Source organism: Pleuronectes platessa, chromosome 14 (genome assembly GCF_947347685.1).
Source record: "Pleuronectes platessa chromosome 14, fPlePla1.1, whole genome shotgun sequence".
Lineage (NCBI taxonomy): Eukaryota > Metazoa > Chordata > Actinopteri > Pleuronectiformes > Pleuronectidae > Pleuronectes > Pleuronectes platessa.
The window spans coordinates 3,031,440-3,046,997 of record NC_070639.1 but is presented as its reverse complement, the minus strand read 5'-3'; the positions used below and the strand labels follow the sequence as shown (position 1 = coordinate 3,046,997).

At 41.2% G+C, this 15,558-nt stretch overlaps 1 protein-coding gene across 3 annotated transcripts in view; it reads left to right on the top strand.

The window, feature by feature from the left end:
* The first annotated feature begins 232 nt into the window (after window positions 1-232).
* fer1l6 (fer-1 like family member 6) overlaps window positions 233-15,558 on the top strand; it is a 33,068-nt gene continuing 17,742 nt past the window's right edge. For 2 of the 3 annotated variants that reach the window (XM_053439485.1, XM_053439483.1), the window contains exons 1-27: window positions 1,497-1,894; window positions 3,289-3,371; window positions 3,960-4,071; window positions 4,740-4,794; window positions 5,618-5,749; window positions 5,846-5,908; window positions 7,477-7,555; window positions 7,643-7,799; window positions 8,018-8,204; window positions 8,543-8,644; window positions 8,771-8,861; window positions 9,008-9,125; window positions 9,212-9,440; window positions 9,544-9,649; window positions 10,457-10,691; window positions 11,004-11,124; window positions 11,240-11,340; window positions 11,540-11,642; window positions 11,808-11,927; window positions 12,020-12,172; window positions 12,275-12,446; window positions 12,587-12,711; window positions 13,715-13,849; window positions 13,959-14,108; window positions 14,201-14,308; window positions 14,397-14,459; window positions 15,018-15,116. In XM_053439485.1, coding sequence (XP_053295460.1) covers window positions 1,860-1,894; window positions 3,289-3,371; window positions 3,960-4,071; window positions 4,740-4,794; window positions 5,618-5,749; window positions 5,846-5,908; window positions 7,477-7,555; window positions 7,643-7,799; window positions 8,018-8,204; window positions 8,543-8,644; window positions 8,771-8,861; window positions 9,008-9,125; window positions 9,212-9,440; window positions 9,544-9,649; window positions 10,457-10,691; window positions 11,004-11,124; window positions 11,240-11,340; window positions 11,540-11,642; window positions 11,808-11,927; window positions 12,020-12,172; window positions 12,275-12,446; window positions 12,587-12,711; window positions 13,715-13,849; window positions 13,959-14,108; window positions 14,201-14,308; window positions 14,397-14,459; window positions 15,018-15,116 — 3,234 coding nt within the window. In that variant the 5' untranslated portion in view covers window positions 1,497-1,859. Of the gene's footprint in view, window positions 389-1,496; window positions 1,895-3,288; window positions 3,372-3,959; window positions 4,072-4,739; window positions 4,795-5,617; window positions 5,750-5,845; window positions 5,909-7,476; window positions 7,556-7,642; window positions 7,800-8,017; window positions 8,205-8,542; window positions 8,645-8,770; window positions 8,862-9,007; window positions 9,126-9,211; window positions 9,441-9,543; window positions 9,650-10,456; window positions 10,692-11,003; window positions 11,125-11,239; window positions 11,341-11,539; window positions 11,643-11,807; window positions 11,928-12,019; window positions 12,173-12,274; window positions 12,447-12,586; window positions 12,712-13,714; window positions 13,850-13,958; window positions 14,109-14,200; window positions 14,309-14,396; window positions 14,460-15,017; window positions 15,117-15,558 lie in introns of those variants that run through there. The other variant, XM_053439484.1, reaches the window with a different exon arrangement.

Below are 15,558 nucleotides of genomic sequence, written 5' to 3'. Positions count from 1 at the left end.
CCTTATTTTCGATTTCAAATATTTATTCTGTCAAATGTTTTATTGTTTTTGTGTTTTATTTATTCTTAGTTTTTTACCCAGTAGATATATATGTTTATATTCTTTTATTTTAAGACTCTTCTGTTTTGGTTGTTTTTTTCCAAAAAAATAAAGCAGTAAAAGAGGATAAATGAAATAAAGTTAAACTGTTGAACTCTTCAGCAGGTAATGAAGTAAAAGTCAGTGACGACCTGATTGTCCATCAGCCACATGTTTCCATCCCCTGAACAAACAGTTGAGTTGCAGGTTAGGTTGTTTAACTCTGAACGCCTGACTCTGCCAACACATGCACACAGTTACACACAGTGTGACTCTGACTTCTGACAGCAGCTATGGATCCTAAACCCAGGTAAGAGACCGGCTTTGAGTCAACAGGTTCATTCTGCTTTTACCGCAGTTGCATTATTTTCTTTATCTTCTTACCTAAACTGAAGTGCAGGGTGTGCTCTGTACTTTTACTCAAGTAAAAGTAGAAGTACCACATAAAGTTTTCTACTCAAGTAAAAGTAGGTATTTGCTTTTAAATATGTTTTAAAAAGGTAAAATGACTTGCCAAGTTTGTCCTATATTCCCTTTGTAAGAGTTTACAACGGTGATACTGTATATTCTGTTAAAAGCAACACTATTTAAAGCTCACTAAGCAACAGCACTCTCTGCAGCCACATGTAGGGATACATTCTGTTGGGCTCCATCTCTTAGCGATAACTTGGTTTTAATTCTAAATTTACGTTTCATAGTTATATTTTATTCAATTATTTGCTTTGTTAATTTATGTCTTGTGAAAGAAGGGCAGATTATATCGGATTATTTTTCGTTCTGCCCCTTTTATTCAAGATTTAAAATTTTGTGTTTTGGTTTTGCTTGGTCGATGAATTAAATAAAAAACAAAGTCTATGTGTTGTGGGGAGCTCTGACTGCGTCGTCCCACTCACTGAACTCAAACACAAACAGAAGGGTGGATATTACCCATGATCCCCTGCTTCCTGAACCTGTAACAAAACCACACAGCTCTGTTCAGAATTCTTCATATTTTAAATGTTCCTGCTGAATATTGGAGATAAACTCTGGTTTTTATATATTTTTTCCTTTCTATTTACAGTCTATGACTTTAATTTGGAGAACATGATAAAACAATGACTCTTAATTAGTTCTACCTTCCGTGTATCACCAATGATCCTTCAGTTTGTTCTGTTTTAATCTACCACACATGACAAACATCAATCATATCTTCTGTCCATAAAGCTTTGTGTACTTTGTTTTTCGTGACTGAGACGTTAGAAACCAATGGTGGGAATAACTCTTTAAGGCATGTGACTTAATCTTTTGAAGCTGAGCGCGGAGGGCAGCTCCCTTCAACTAAACCACAAACTAAACACTAAACACTGAAGAAACTCAGCCACAGAAAGTTAAACATCGACACAGATAAGATAAACAATATTTTCTTTAGATCCAGGAGGTAGGCGCTAAGCTTGTCAGGTTTAATCCATGAGTGCAGAGTTGTTTTAATAGTGAGACACGCTCAAGTTCATTTATTGGGGCGTAAGTAGGCAGATGAGGATGAGCTGGTTAAAAATATGTTTACTGAAGAATCTAAAGGAAATCTAGTGAAGAAAAAGAGAACCGATTATTTGACACTGGGACAAGAAGCTGTGCTGATAACAGTCGACCATAGCGTGATGTATTTTTATTCAGATATGGTCTGGAGATGAGATGGTAAATTATTCTCTGTAACCAGACGTGATTCATTAAGATTGAAAGTTAGATTTACACCAACGGAGGCCTTCTAGAAGAGAAAGAAAACTTCTCTGGACTTCAGCAGAATGGATCCTTTTGAGAGTCCTAATACCCTGCAGCGGTGAGCAGCTTGATTTTTCAATATTTCCCTACTGTTAAATCAGAAGGAGATTTATTAACACCACTCTCAAAGAAAAGATCTGTATTAATAATGAAAATATAATTTTTTAAAATTGTATCTTAGATGAAAATTTGGAAAACAATATTCATTTCCACATCTTATAGAAACAGAAAGGTAATATTTTCGATTGATGACCAGTGATGCCGGTAACGCGCTACTTAGTAACGCGTTACTCTAATCTGACCACTTTTTTCAGTAACGAGAAATCTAACGCGTTACTATTTCCAAACCAGTAATCAGATTAAAGTTACTTGTCCAAGTCACCTTGCGTTACTATTTCGGTATTTGTGGTTAAACCACTGGGCACGTCCTGCGGCTGGGGGAGCAGTCGCCCCGTCGCCCTCCTCACCACGCCGCCGGAGGCTCGGTGTGCGGCACTCCTCGGCGTTTTTTTAGGGGGTGAGGTGCTCGTCCGAGACGCGGGGGCTTTCCTTATAGTATGCCGCGGGGCGGTACCGGGTACGGCGGTCGGCGACAGCGACTCTGGACGCGTGTCGGTCCCGTCTAGCGGATCACCTCAGCTACAGCGCCCGTTGGGGGAACCCTCCGTTCGCGCGGGGGGGGGGGGGGGGGGGGGAACCTCCGGCGGTGTCTAATAAAGTTAGTGTTGGCCAAACCGGTTGTCATTTTTATGTTTAGGCGGCGGGGGTGTTGTCGGCAGCTGCTGAATGTAACTAATAAAGTAACTTGTAATCTAACTTAGTTACTTTTAAAATCAAGTAACTTGTAATCTAACTTAGTTACTTTTAAAATCAAGTAACTTGTAAAGTAACTAAGTTACTTTTTCAAAGTAACTATGGCAACACTGTTGATGACCCTTCTTACATTAAAATAATTGAGAAAAGAATATGGTTTATCCAAAGTTTTTCGAATAATAAATGTAAAAATGTAAGACTTTGGTTATGAGTTTTTTCTTTGGAGGGGAAGCATCAAGTGATTTTGTATCCATTGCTTTTTCTTGTATAAAATGCTGAATCCACTTTTGAGGAAAGTAAACTCTCCACTAAACTCTGCAGCTAAAAAATAATAATATCGATTTAAAAAAACATAGTCACTCTTTGAATCCAATAAATTTGTTGAATATTTGATGTATAATGAAGATAAAATACAATATATAAACTATAAGAAAATAAACAATTACCGGTACAAATAATATACTACACTATAAATTGAAGGGGTTCCAGGCTTTTTTGTGATTGCAAAATGTTGATGCTATATACACAAATATATATGATACAATTATATGATATAAATGCGTTTTTTGTCCCTTCTAGTGGAGAAGGTTGAAAATAAGAAAGTTTTTTTCCTTCTAACTGAAAGTCTTTGTCCTGCAGAAAAGCCAAGATGATGTTCGGCCTGAAAGTGAAGAAGAAGAAAGTCAACAAAGACCTGGTCCTGGCAAACAAGGGAGCTGTGGGTAAGGCCTGGAAAACAAACATACACACACACACACACACACGAATTGTGGCTGTATTCACAGTGTGCAGTAATCATCCGTGTCCTCTCACTGTGGCTGAGACAAACCCTTGTCAAACAGTCACATGTTGAATATTGGACTGAGAGTTTATACAGCCACAGTCATTATGGGTCATTTAGGTTTTCAGAGGTGTAATCACGTGTTTAACCAGTGAGCTGATAAAGGTTCTGTAGGATGAGGGAGCAGGATTTATGTGTAGTTCCAGTATTTTCAGAACCACTCACAACACAACCACAGAACTTTCTAAAATAGAACTTCCCTTTAAGACATGAATGTGTCTGTTGCAAGTGCTTATTAGTGTCAAAACTCTGGTTCCACACAACACAACTTCAGAAAGTTTAGTCCAATAAGTCTTTCAGATAATGTCAATTTAATGTCGTTATCATGATTATTATTAATACCATTATTGTTGTTGTTGTTTTTGTTATACCAACTGTTTTACTGAGCTGAGTGTAGTAGTATTGCAAGAATGTGTGTGAATGGGTGGTCGATAAAACAAAAAAAAACTGTGCATGTGTTTGTGTGCAGACAGCGAGGTACAGTTGCATTTTGAAGGGACTCCTCTGCTGGAAGAAGAAAACACTGATGACCAGCCAGGAAGGTCTGAAGTCAGATCCAGAATCATACCAAACAAGAAGAGGTTTGAATTATGTTTCTACATAACATTTATATACATTTATATATATTTAAAAAATATATATAATCTGTTTATGACAACAAATACACAGTTTGATATCACCACACTACCAATACAAATTTAATTAAAGTATCACTATACTTTAATCAAGCATTGGCCAATCAAAATGAAAATAGAATAAACCTGTTATCTGAAACTGAAAATAACTAATAACTGTTTAGAGAGGCGGTGGTCTAGTGGCAGAAACTTGGACTATGGGCAGAGAAGGTCTCTGGTTCGTCTCTGGTTCGACTCCACGGAGAGACAACAAAAGACGAACCTGGATTGATCTGTCCAAAAATCCATGACTCTCCCTACCCTGTCTAGTGCCCCTGAGCAAGGCACCTTACTCCCCCATCATCTGCTCCCCGAGCGCTGTACATGGCTGCTCACTGCTCTGTGTGTCCTGCACCAGATGGGTTAAAAGCAGAGATTAAATTTCCCTACCTGCATGAGTGTGCCTTTGCATGACTGTGCATGTGTTTGGGACGAATAAATGCATCTTCTTATATATATATATATTATAAATATATATATATATGTATATACACTATATTATAACCTTAATATGCACATATCTCTCTATTACCGCTATTATTTTGACCCTGACCTCTTCAGTGAAACTCCAACAGGTCCAAACTGAAAACGAACATCCAGGACATTGACAGGAAACCACAGAGCTTCCAGGTAAATATCTCTCTGTAGAGCTCATACCTCCGCCAAGGGTCAACAACTGTTTGGAATTGCTCTGTGAAACACAGTATTTCAGTAAAGTACAGTGATGCCGGTAACACGGCATCATTTCCAAACCAGTAATCAGATTATAGGTACTTGTCCAAGTCACTGTGCGTTACTTTTTTGGTATTTGTGGTTAAACCGCTGGGCACGTGCCGCGGCTGGGGGAGCAGTCGCCCCGTCGCCGTCCTCTCCACGCCGCCGGAGGCTCGTTGTGCAGCATGCCTCAACTTTTTTTTGGGGGGGGAGGTCCTCGTCCGGTGGCGCCTCACGGCGTCACTGGTGCGGGGTCCTTTTTCTTTTCTCTTGGGCCACGGGGCGGTGTCCTTTGCCGGTGCGGAAGGCGGGGACAGGCTGGAGGGGACCGGGTACGGCGACTCTGGACGCGTGTCGGTCCCTTCTCTCGGATCACCTCAGCAACGGCGCCCGCTAGGGGAACCCTCCGTTCGCGCGGGGCCCCCTCCGGCGGTTTCTAATAAAGTCAGTGTTGGCAAAATCGGTTGTCATTTTTATGTTGAGGCGGCGGGGATGTTGTCGGCAGCTGCTGAATGTAACTAATAAAGTAAATTGTAATCTAATTTAGTTATTTTTAAAATCAAGTAATCTGTAAAGTAACTAAGTTACTTTTAAAATCGAGTAATCTGTAAAGTAACTAAGTTACTTTTTCATAGTAACTGTGGCAACACTCGTAAAGTATGATATTTTAAAGGCTAATTGGAACTAAATATTGGCAAAACTTAAATATATATTAGGTAATATTTATTTTCTATCTTAGATAGCCATCAACATCACAGAGGCCAGACAGCTAGTGGGGGAGAACATCGACCCCAGTGTGGTGATTGAGATTGGTGATGAGAAGAAACAGACGTCTGTCAAGGAAGGAACCAACGCTCCCTTTTACAATGAGGTTTGAATAGATTAACTAAAATTGAAATACTTATGATGACCTGTGCATGTGTTTGTAAGTTTTCTAACTGTCAGTCCCTTCTCGTCTTTCCATCAGTATTTCGTGTTTGACTTCTTTGCCCACAAAGACGTCCTCTTCGACAAAGTGATCAAGCTAACGGTGAGCAAAAAGAGGTGGTTGTTCAAAGAATGGCTATCCTCCAAAATCTTTGAATAAAATGTTTAATCTTGACTTTAGACATAGTGTGTTTTGCTTCCCTGGTCAATTGTGCGTTTGTCAGAATTTTTTATATCATTAGGTTTTTAGGAACTGTTGTGCAATAATAGGTAGACTTGATGTTAGCTAATTCTTAAAATATGATTATTATAATAATACAATTATTTATTGAAAATAATAAAATTATTAATTAAAACAACAAGGTTATCAATTAAGAATAATGCACTTATTAGTGAAAACAGTACAATTATCCATTAGGAATAATACAATTTGTAATTATAATTTATAAAAGATGGGGCACCACCCTGGTATCAGGGACCCCCAATCAAATGTAAAGATCCGTCTCATTTAAATCTAGTTCAATTAGAAATCTCACTATTTACTATTAAAGATTATCGAATGAACACTGAAGGTTATGGAGTTCTTGACAGTGTAGAGGTTGGCAAAATTCACTTATGCAGCATTAATGAAAGAACATATGTTAAAGAAAAATATTTATTATGAATATAATAAAGTATAACTACACAAATTACTAAGAACTAACCAAAGATGTACATGTGAGTGTGTATGTGTATGTCTATGTAAATCGGAGTTCTCCCAAAATGGCGGCTGGCCAAAAGGGAAGCACCTTCCTGTGTGCTTCTAAGATGGTCGGTGGTCAACCTAAAGAAACAGCCCCCCTCCTTTTGGAGTGGTTTTAAGACAGGTAGCTGGGGAGGAGATAACTAGGTGAAGAGATATGCGTGTGTCTGTGTTGGTGCTAAGTTAGACAAAGAGTTTAGAATGAAATGCAAAGAAAGACTCCTAGCAAACTAGCATTACTTTTGAATAACCTATAACCAAAGTATCACAACACAAATCAAACTTATAAACACCACACAAAATCGAATTAACAGTCTTGCTTAGCCTAGTATAATTGTTAAGCTCAGTTGTGTTACCCGTCCGAGGAAAAGAGAATAAGGAAGTTGCAGATCAGTTTGCAGTTCTGTGAAGTCTTCTAGCTGGTCGTATGGTTTCTTCCTTCACGGTTCTTTTGAGCTCTGGGGCTCAGTTGCTGGTTGAAGTTCTCCTGCAGGACATCGAGTCACTACTAGGACTTTGGTAGGGCTTGACTTCCAGCTGCACCTTTGCGCTCCTCTCGTAGATTTGGATGCGAAGAGAAGATGCGAGCTCGAGAAATCAGGCTTCTCCTCTCGGCGATGCAGGAAGAGAGGCTGGCAGCCTTCCGCCCTCAGACGGATGAAGAAAGAGAAAGAGGAGGGGGAGAAGTGGCCTTATATTGACCTAACAGGTCATGGGGTCCAGAGTGACAATAGGAGTGAACCTTGTGGCTTTTCACACCTCTGTGTGAAGTTGAGGAATCTTGGGTTACTGGGTTCCCTGTGCTCTGTGGTTTCAGGCTTTTGACTACACATATAGGCCGAAGAGAAGGCCTTTGGTTTTACAAAAACACTGTCCCAACGGAAAGTCCTGTTTGTTTCTTGGCTTTGATCTGTCTCTTTTCCCTCCAGGTGATGCACTCTAAGATGCTGAGGAGTTTCTGTGTCGGCTCCTTCAAGCTGGATTTGTGGACAGTCTACAAACAGCCAGGTAACAACACAAGGTCGACCATGTTGTGATTCATTCAGGCTGATGCAATGATTTGCTTACAGGCCTTTGTCTGTCTCACTCCCTCAGGTCACCAGTTTGTTAATAAGTGGGCCATGTTGACCAATGCTGGTGACATCAGCACTGGGGTCAAAGGTTATGTCAAGTGTGACATCAGCGTCTCGGCAAAGGGAGACGCCATGCAACCCGGTCCCAAAGCAAGTGATGCTGACGAGCAGATAGACAAGTATAAGAAACAGCTTTTCAGAGTATCCTTTCTTTATCTGAAAATATGGTGAAATATATAATAAACAAATTATATGCTGAAAGATCATATTTACATAATCCATTATGATTTGTAAGTTATCTCAAAGATTGCAAACCCTGTTTATGAAAAAATGTATTGATTAGTTTCGGTCTTGGATCTAAATAATTTTGTGTTGCTGCGATGTTCCTCCTCCACAGGAACCTGCTGATACCAGAGGGTTGTCCTTCTGAACGGCCATGGGCACGATTCTGCATGAAGGTGTATCGAGCTGAAGGTCTTCCCCGGAACAACTCCAGCATCATGGCCAATGTCACCAAGGCCTTCATCGGAGACAACACAGCACTCGTAGACCCATATGTAGTGGTCAGCTTCTACAGACAAGTGGTGGGTGGAATATCAATGAATGATTTTTGTGTACTTTCATTTGAATTCTATGTGTAAAGGGTTTGTGTAGCAGACAAGAGGTTCCGAGATGTACATGTCTGTAATTACTGACTCAAGGAACAGGTACAAAAGAGGGCAAACACGAGAAAGCTCAAAATCAAAGAACCAAAGAGTTATCATATTAATTCCAGACAGAAATCTAAATTACATATGGTTTATGCTTCAATCATTGAAATTAGAGGAAGGTACATAAAGTTGTCCTTAAACTTCTAGAACACTAATCTCGATCGCATCAAATGAATCCACTCATCTTCAATTCTCTTTCCCTCACCTCTCAGGGTCGCACATCCACTCAGAAGTCCACGGCCGACCCGGTGTGGAACGAACAGATCGTCTTTATAGAGATGTTTCCTCCTCTGTGTCAGAGAATGAAGATCCAGGTTGGAATGTTATGTGCTTCTGCAAGATTTACTTTTGTTTTACGCTAAAAACACATTAGATTTAAATATCTAACACTGTATACACATTATAAATGTCATCAAGTTCTGGCTCCTCTTGCCTCATAGGTCTGGGATGCGGGAAGCATGAGTGACGTTGCCATAGGAACCCATTACTTTGACCTGAGACGCATCTCCAATGAACAGGATGGTGACAGAGGTAAGGACAGATGAAAGGAGTGAAGGGAAAGGGATGAAGGAAAGGAGGGGAGAAGAGAATTACATGACGAGGTAACACAGGAAATGATTGTTGTTTGTTCTCTATATTTTCTCTCCATCTTGTCCCGTCCTCCTCTCTTTCTCCAGGGTTTTTACCGACTTTTGGTCCTGCTTGGATCAACCTGTACGGATCTGCCCGAAACTTTTCCCTGGGCGACGACACAGCGGAGCTGAACGAGGGTATCGGACAGGGCGTGTCATACAGGTTAACCTTTAAGAGATGCTGATTATTCAAAGGATATTATAATGAAAAAGCATCCTCAAAATATCTGTCCATGTCGTTGGCTGCAGGGGGCGGATCTACGTGGAGCTGGCAGTGGAGATCATGTCAGGAGGGACGGGTTCGGACTCAGGACGAATGAGCAAACCTGTGAAGGACACGAAAACAGGAAAGGCTGGAGGGAAGGACGGTAAGACTGGTGCAGGAGGAGCAGCAAGCGGAGCAGCAGGAGGAGCTGCCGATGACGACAAAGGAAAAGCTTTGGCCGCAGAGGTCCTGCCGGTGGAATCTCCTCCTGCAGTGAGAAAGAATTATGTTTCTTTTGTCTGTGGCAAATAGCTTCACCCATGAGTCCTATCTACAAGACTGTAGCTTCATGAATAAATTGTGTTTCTCTCTGCAGCTGAGTGACAACAACACCAGCTTCCTGCTGTTTGGTACCGTGTTTGAAGCCACCATGATCGACAGAAAGATTGGAGACAAACCAATCAGCTTTGAGTTCTCCGTGGGTGAGTCGTCTCTTTTTGGTCCTCTTATTCAGTGAAGTCCCTTTTCCACAGGTAAAAAACCCACTAACATCTGGCTTTGTTCTACAATGTGAATAGATCAAATCATTAACTCACTGGTGAAATGACTCTGCATTAGAAACTGCTTTTTATCAGCAGTGATGGAGACACTTACGGGAGCTTTGTTTTTAACGTCTTGGGAACAACGTGCAACAGTGAATTCTGTGTATCATGCAAGTTACACTCTACGGGGAAAACAGGAACTCCTCAACTGACAGCGGCAGAAGAGTCAATTGCCTTTTTTAGATGGTTTTCTAAACTTCAGCGTCCGGTGTGACCCGCACAAAGGTTTAAAATGGGAGTGGATGGGAGCCAGCTGGCTTTTCTGGCTTGGCGCTGAGCGTCGCTTCCGCGTCCGGTGTGAACCCGGCGTAACTCTTTAATGCTAATGAATGGGGGGAAATGGCCTAAAAATAAACCTAAAATGTCAAAGTACACGTTAAACAACCTTAAGTTTCTGTCATGTTAAGTAGTTCTTATAACACTGATATAAATTTGATTGTTTATGATTCTGATAAATTCAGTTTGAATTAATAGTTAGATTAGATTAGATTAGACGGTGCCTCAACTACCCGATCACTACTAGCTCTAAATGATTCTACGAGCACATGATGATGCGCAAGTATCCACGATGTTTTGGCTTAATTTTTGTACAGAGGGGAAAGTGGAGATGCCTTTCGCAGAAACTCCTAAAATCTATCAATAAAGAGCTAATAATGTTTGTGTTAATCCAAATACTTCCTCCCCCAGGTAACTGTGGTAATACCTTGGAGTCTCCGGGCCAGCCCATCCCAAGTCCTTCTGTTCCTCGGAGGAGAAGAGTGCTGGATGTCACAGACACCAGCGACCTCTCAGGCTCATCCCATCCCCGCCTCTCGCCCACCTCTCCACGTTCCCCCCTCCTGCCCAGAGAAGCTCAGGAGACCGCCCCGACCTCCAAGTCCACCACACCTCCTGAAAGACCGGTCATCATCGAAGGAAACAGGTCAGTCACCTCTGCATTTGATAAGAGGGATAGTAGATGACTGCTGCCAAGGATGTAAATTATTAAATTAAATTTGTAGCTACACTGATGCTTAATATTTACATATTGTCAGTAGGAGAAGGAAACGGGAGTTTGCACCTTTTTCAAAGCTTGTAGCAGGATGATCAGTGACTTCCCGTAAAGAGGAGTGTTTTCAAGGATACAGTATCATACAGTATTTTTTTCTATACAGTGCTTTTATAAGTGTGTCTGTGCATTTTATGTATAACTGTATGTTATGTTTCTTTATATTGTACACATATTTACATGTAGGTACTTTATGTATCTACCCCTGGAGAAGCAGAAGCCGTGTGTTAATGTGCTGAGTCACTGGGAGAACAGACCCTACCGACTCTACAACTCCAACATGCTGGAGAACATAGCTGTTCTGTTTGTATGTACACTCACACACACGCACACACACACACACGTTTTTTTCACTATTTCAGATTTGTCAGAATGTAAAGTACTGACAAAAATATTGTATTATTTATTATTACTGAATTTAGGAGGAGGGTGTGTCCGGTGTTGCAGAGCTAAACAGAAAGTCGGATCCTGGAGCAAAGGATGAGCTGAATAATGTTCTTAAAGAATTCTGCATGGACGCCAGGTATATGTCAGATCACATGATGATATAGTTTCTATAAGTCAGAAAAGCCTGTCGTTGCTGTGTGAATGTCCCATTTCTTTATTGGGATGAAGCTCTTTTCATTTTATATAAGAATCCAAACTTGGCAACATATTCTAAATAAAAGCTGGTCCAGCAGTATATGTTAAATGTCATACATGTGCTGTGTTTTTTCCGGAAGGAGTTTCATATCGGCAGCGGAGGCCAAGCTTAAGACAGAAGTAAAATCCACTTACCTGACACAGCTGGACAAGAAACGTCTCACCATGTGTAAAGAAGAGTTGGTAGGAAATCACACACACTGAAAACTTTTTATATAAACCATTGAATCAATTCTGCTCAGTCTCCACAAACAGACAAAGGATCATTGGGTCATTACAGGAGTTATTTGAGCGGGTTTAATGTTTACAAAAACTTTGATGACCACTCTACTATTATGTTTGTTTCAGGAGATTATAATAGGAGAGGCTCAGTCCTTAGGAGGGAGGAAGAGCAAATCTGGTGGAATGAAAGAGATGCTGCAAGATGTGACGAAACTTACAGTCAGGCTTCGTTTTCTCGTGGAAGAGGTAACGACTCAGCCTAAGTGTATGTGAGTGCGTTTTATATTTTCTTTATCTAACTTGTTTCAATCACTCACGTATGCCCTCACACACTGAAGCCCCAGCACACTGTGCCAGATGTGTTTGTGTGGCTGCTAAGCAACAACAAGCGTGTTGCACATGCTCGGGTCCGAGCAAGAGATCTGCTGTTCTCTAGCATTCAGGAGGCCCGAGGAAAACACTGTGGCAAGATCATTACACTGTTTCTGAAGGTAAACAAACACACACACACACACGACATAACACAAAAGTCATTTTTAACAAAGGAAGGCAGGAAAAAAAGATATGTGAGTGTGTGGGGGTGTGTGTTGCAGCCTCCAGGGAAGCGTGTAGCAGGTTTATCAGTCCAAGCGAAGCTGGATGTGTATCTGTGGTTGGGAACCTGTTCAGACTCCACTCACATGCTGGACGACCTGCCTGCAGGATTCAGTCCGGCCCGAGGGGGCACTGACGCCAGCAGCCCCCCATCACACCTGCTCTGCACAGGTGAGAAACTGACCGTTCAAATCTCTGTGGTTCCTTTTGACATTTTGTCCTTGTAAATCAGTCCAACACTAAAGGAAAACAACAAAATAATACAAAATAAATCTTTGTTTTCATGCTATGTTTCTTGTCTGTGTCTCCAGAGCAGCATGAGTTCCAGCTGAGGTGTCACATGTATCAGGCTCGTGGTCTGATCGCCGGCGACACCTCTGGCCTGTCTGATCCTTTCGCTCGCGTCACCTTCCTGTCGCACAGCCAAACCACTGAGGTAAGTGTGTGATTCAGTACATGTATGAATTTGAGAAATTTTTCTTGACTAATTTAGGCACAGGCTAAAGTATATTTGGACAATGTTGTGGCAAGTTAGGAGAAAATGGTAATTGCCACTCAAAGCACTTCACAGAACAGTTTGCCATTCACAAACACATTCATACAGTGCATCTATTAGCAGCACTTTGTTGTTCTATGAGGGGCAGTTTGGGGTTCACCATCTTGCCCGAGGACACTTCTGCATGCAGAATGCCGACCTTCTGTTTGGAGGACGACCGCTCTACCTCTCAGCCACAGCCGCCCAAGTGCTGAGTTTTTTTTTCTCTCTCCTCACTCAAGAGTGGGGTTTCTCAATTTGATAGCACCTAGTATTGGTTTCATTTTCATATTAAGTTATGCTCTCACTCAAAACCCTGCGAATGCAGCCGCTTGTGTTTACATTTACGCTGCTTGTTCTCAAACTGTGTGCTTGTATCAGCTGCTTCTTAGCATTTGAAGCTCTCAGATTTCTCATCTAACTTTGGATTTATTTGTGCAAAAAATCTGTCAAATCTATTAAACCAATAGAATACCAGGTGTAGTGATGACATTTAAAATTGTCCTTCCCTCAAACTGAAAAATCGGGCTCTTGAATTCAGAAAACATAGAGTGCAAAAAATTGTGAGTGTGATATTTTAGCTGAATTATTTGAATCAGCAAGGGGATTTATGATTTCCACCTAGTGTGTGTGTCTCTACAGAAAGATAAATAAACTACACATAGAGTCAAACCTATATTAAAATAAAAAATGCAACAAACTGGTGCCTCAATAAATCTAAATTCCTTTCTCAAAAGAGAAATAGCTGCGTTCGTGTTTTGCTTGTGTGATGAGCTGCGCCTCCATTTGTCAGTGACCTGAATTGGTGCTGTTTGGGTGTGACGTGTGTGTGTGTGTGTGTGTCATCACTGTGGTGTGTGTGTGTGTGTGTGTGTGTGTGTGTGTGTGTGTGTACTGTTATCAGATCATCAGTCAGACTCTCAGTCCGACCTGGAATCAGTGTTTGCCGATGAGCCGCCTGCTGCTGAGTGGAGACCTGCAGCACATCCAGGAGGAGCCGCCACGCATCATCATCGAAGTTTATGACGACGATGCACTGGTACTGCAGAGCCGATAGATACATTGAATAGAATATTATTCAAATAAGGGTTAAAAGAATTTTTTAAACACATGACCTCCTCTCTATGATCTAACCCCGCTGTGTGCAGGGCAAAGCTGAGTATCTGGGAGCCACAGTGGCTGTGCCCGAGGTTCAGTTGACCTCTAGCCCCTACACACCTCCGACCCTAAAGTATAGCCCGCTGCACTGCGGCAGCCAATCTGGAGGAGACCTGCTTGCTGCATTTGAACTCCTGCAGGTGGGTTTTCTGCTTCCCTATTCTGTTTCAATCATGAAAACGCAGGATGACGAACTGATGATAACGAGGCTTCGCTATTTTTAACTGTGTAGATCCCAGAGTCTGGACAAGATAGTCTGACGGCGTTAGAGGAAGAGGAAGGAGGGATCTACCGGGTTCCAGCCAACATCAGACCTGTTCTCAGCACCTACAGGCTGGAGGTTTGGCTCTCTGCATGTGTGGTCTGTAAGGGTTTCTCGAACAGCTGAGACAGACATGAGTCTATATTTCAGTTTTCCTCTCCACTAGGTGCTGTTCTGGGGTCTGAGGGAGCTAAAGAAAGTTCAGCTACTATCTGTCGATCGTCCACAGGTACGAAAACAAAAAACTAACAAGGCTTCTGCTTCCTCACAGGTCCATAAATGTGCATTTCATCTGAGTTGCACTGCAGACTGAGGTGAAATCAGCTGGTTTGACCCTGATTTGGTTTGTTTTGAAAACACAGTTGTTGATTAGAAGCAGATTCCACCGGATGTTCCGGGCTCAAGCTTTAATATCCATCTTATGTCAATATACCTGTAAAAAGAGTTAGAAATATTTTATTGTGATTCTTTTATTTTGGCTCTTTTGGTGAAAGATTTCATGCCTCTGGAAAATTTGAGTTTCCAAGCATCACAACTTCTCTGTATATTTATTATATCTCCCTATTTTGTGTCTTTAAAGTTGCTTCTTTTTGAAGAAAATGAAACAAGTTGAGTTAATTTTATTCATTATACATTCCTTATGCATTTGTTTGTCATATTTTCACGTCAATCCTATTTTGGATAATGAAAACTTTCCCCCAAAACCCTGATCCACAGTTTGTCATTTCAGATGAAGAAAAACAGGTGAACAAGTTAAATAATTCACTCTCTCTCTCTCGCTCTCTAGGTCTTCATAGAGTGTGCAGGTAAAACATTGCGATCCTCCATCATTCAGAAGTACAAGTCCAACCCGAACTTCACCACGCTATTTGATGCCATAGAGCTGGTAAGAACAGTACAACCTTCACAACATAACATTATAATAAACATTCTGCACACAGTGCATATAGTGGGAATACTATTGGAGCATCCGGAACACACATAAATGTATTTCTAAAATGTATCGCCTATTGTTGAATGAAGGCCCAAAACCAGGTGTGCATAAGTCTAGAATGAAGTGGGAGTCAGATCTCAATGTTACAATTGACGAACAATTTTGGACAGAACTATGTCAAAACAGCTTGTCAACTATTATCAATGCCCGCTACAGATTGATTAACTATAATATTCTACATCAATTATATCTTACCCCAGAAAAATGACACTCATTCAAATCTAACCTGTCAGAAATGTGCTTTAGATGTGATACTGAAGTTGGTTTCTTTTTGCATTGTATGTGGCTGTGTATGAAAGTTAGGCCTTTCTGGCATGATATCTGCTCCACTTTA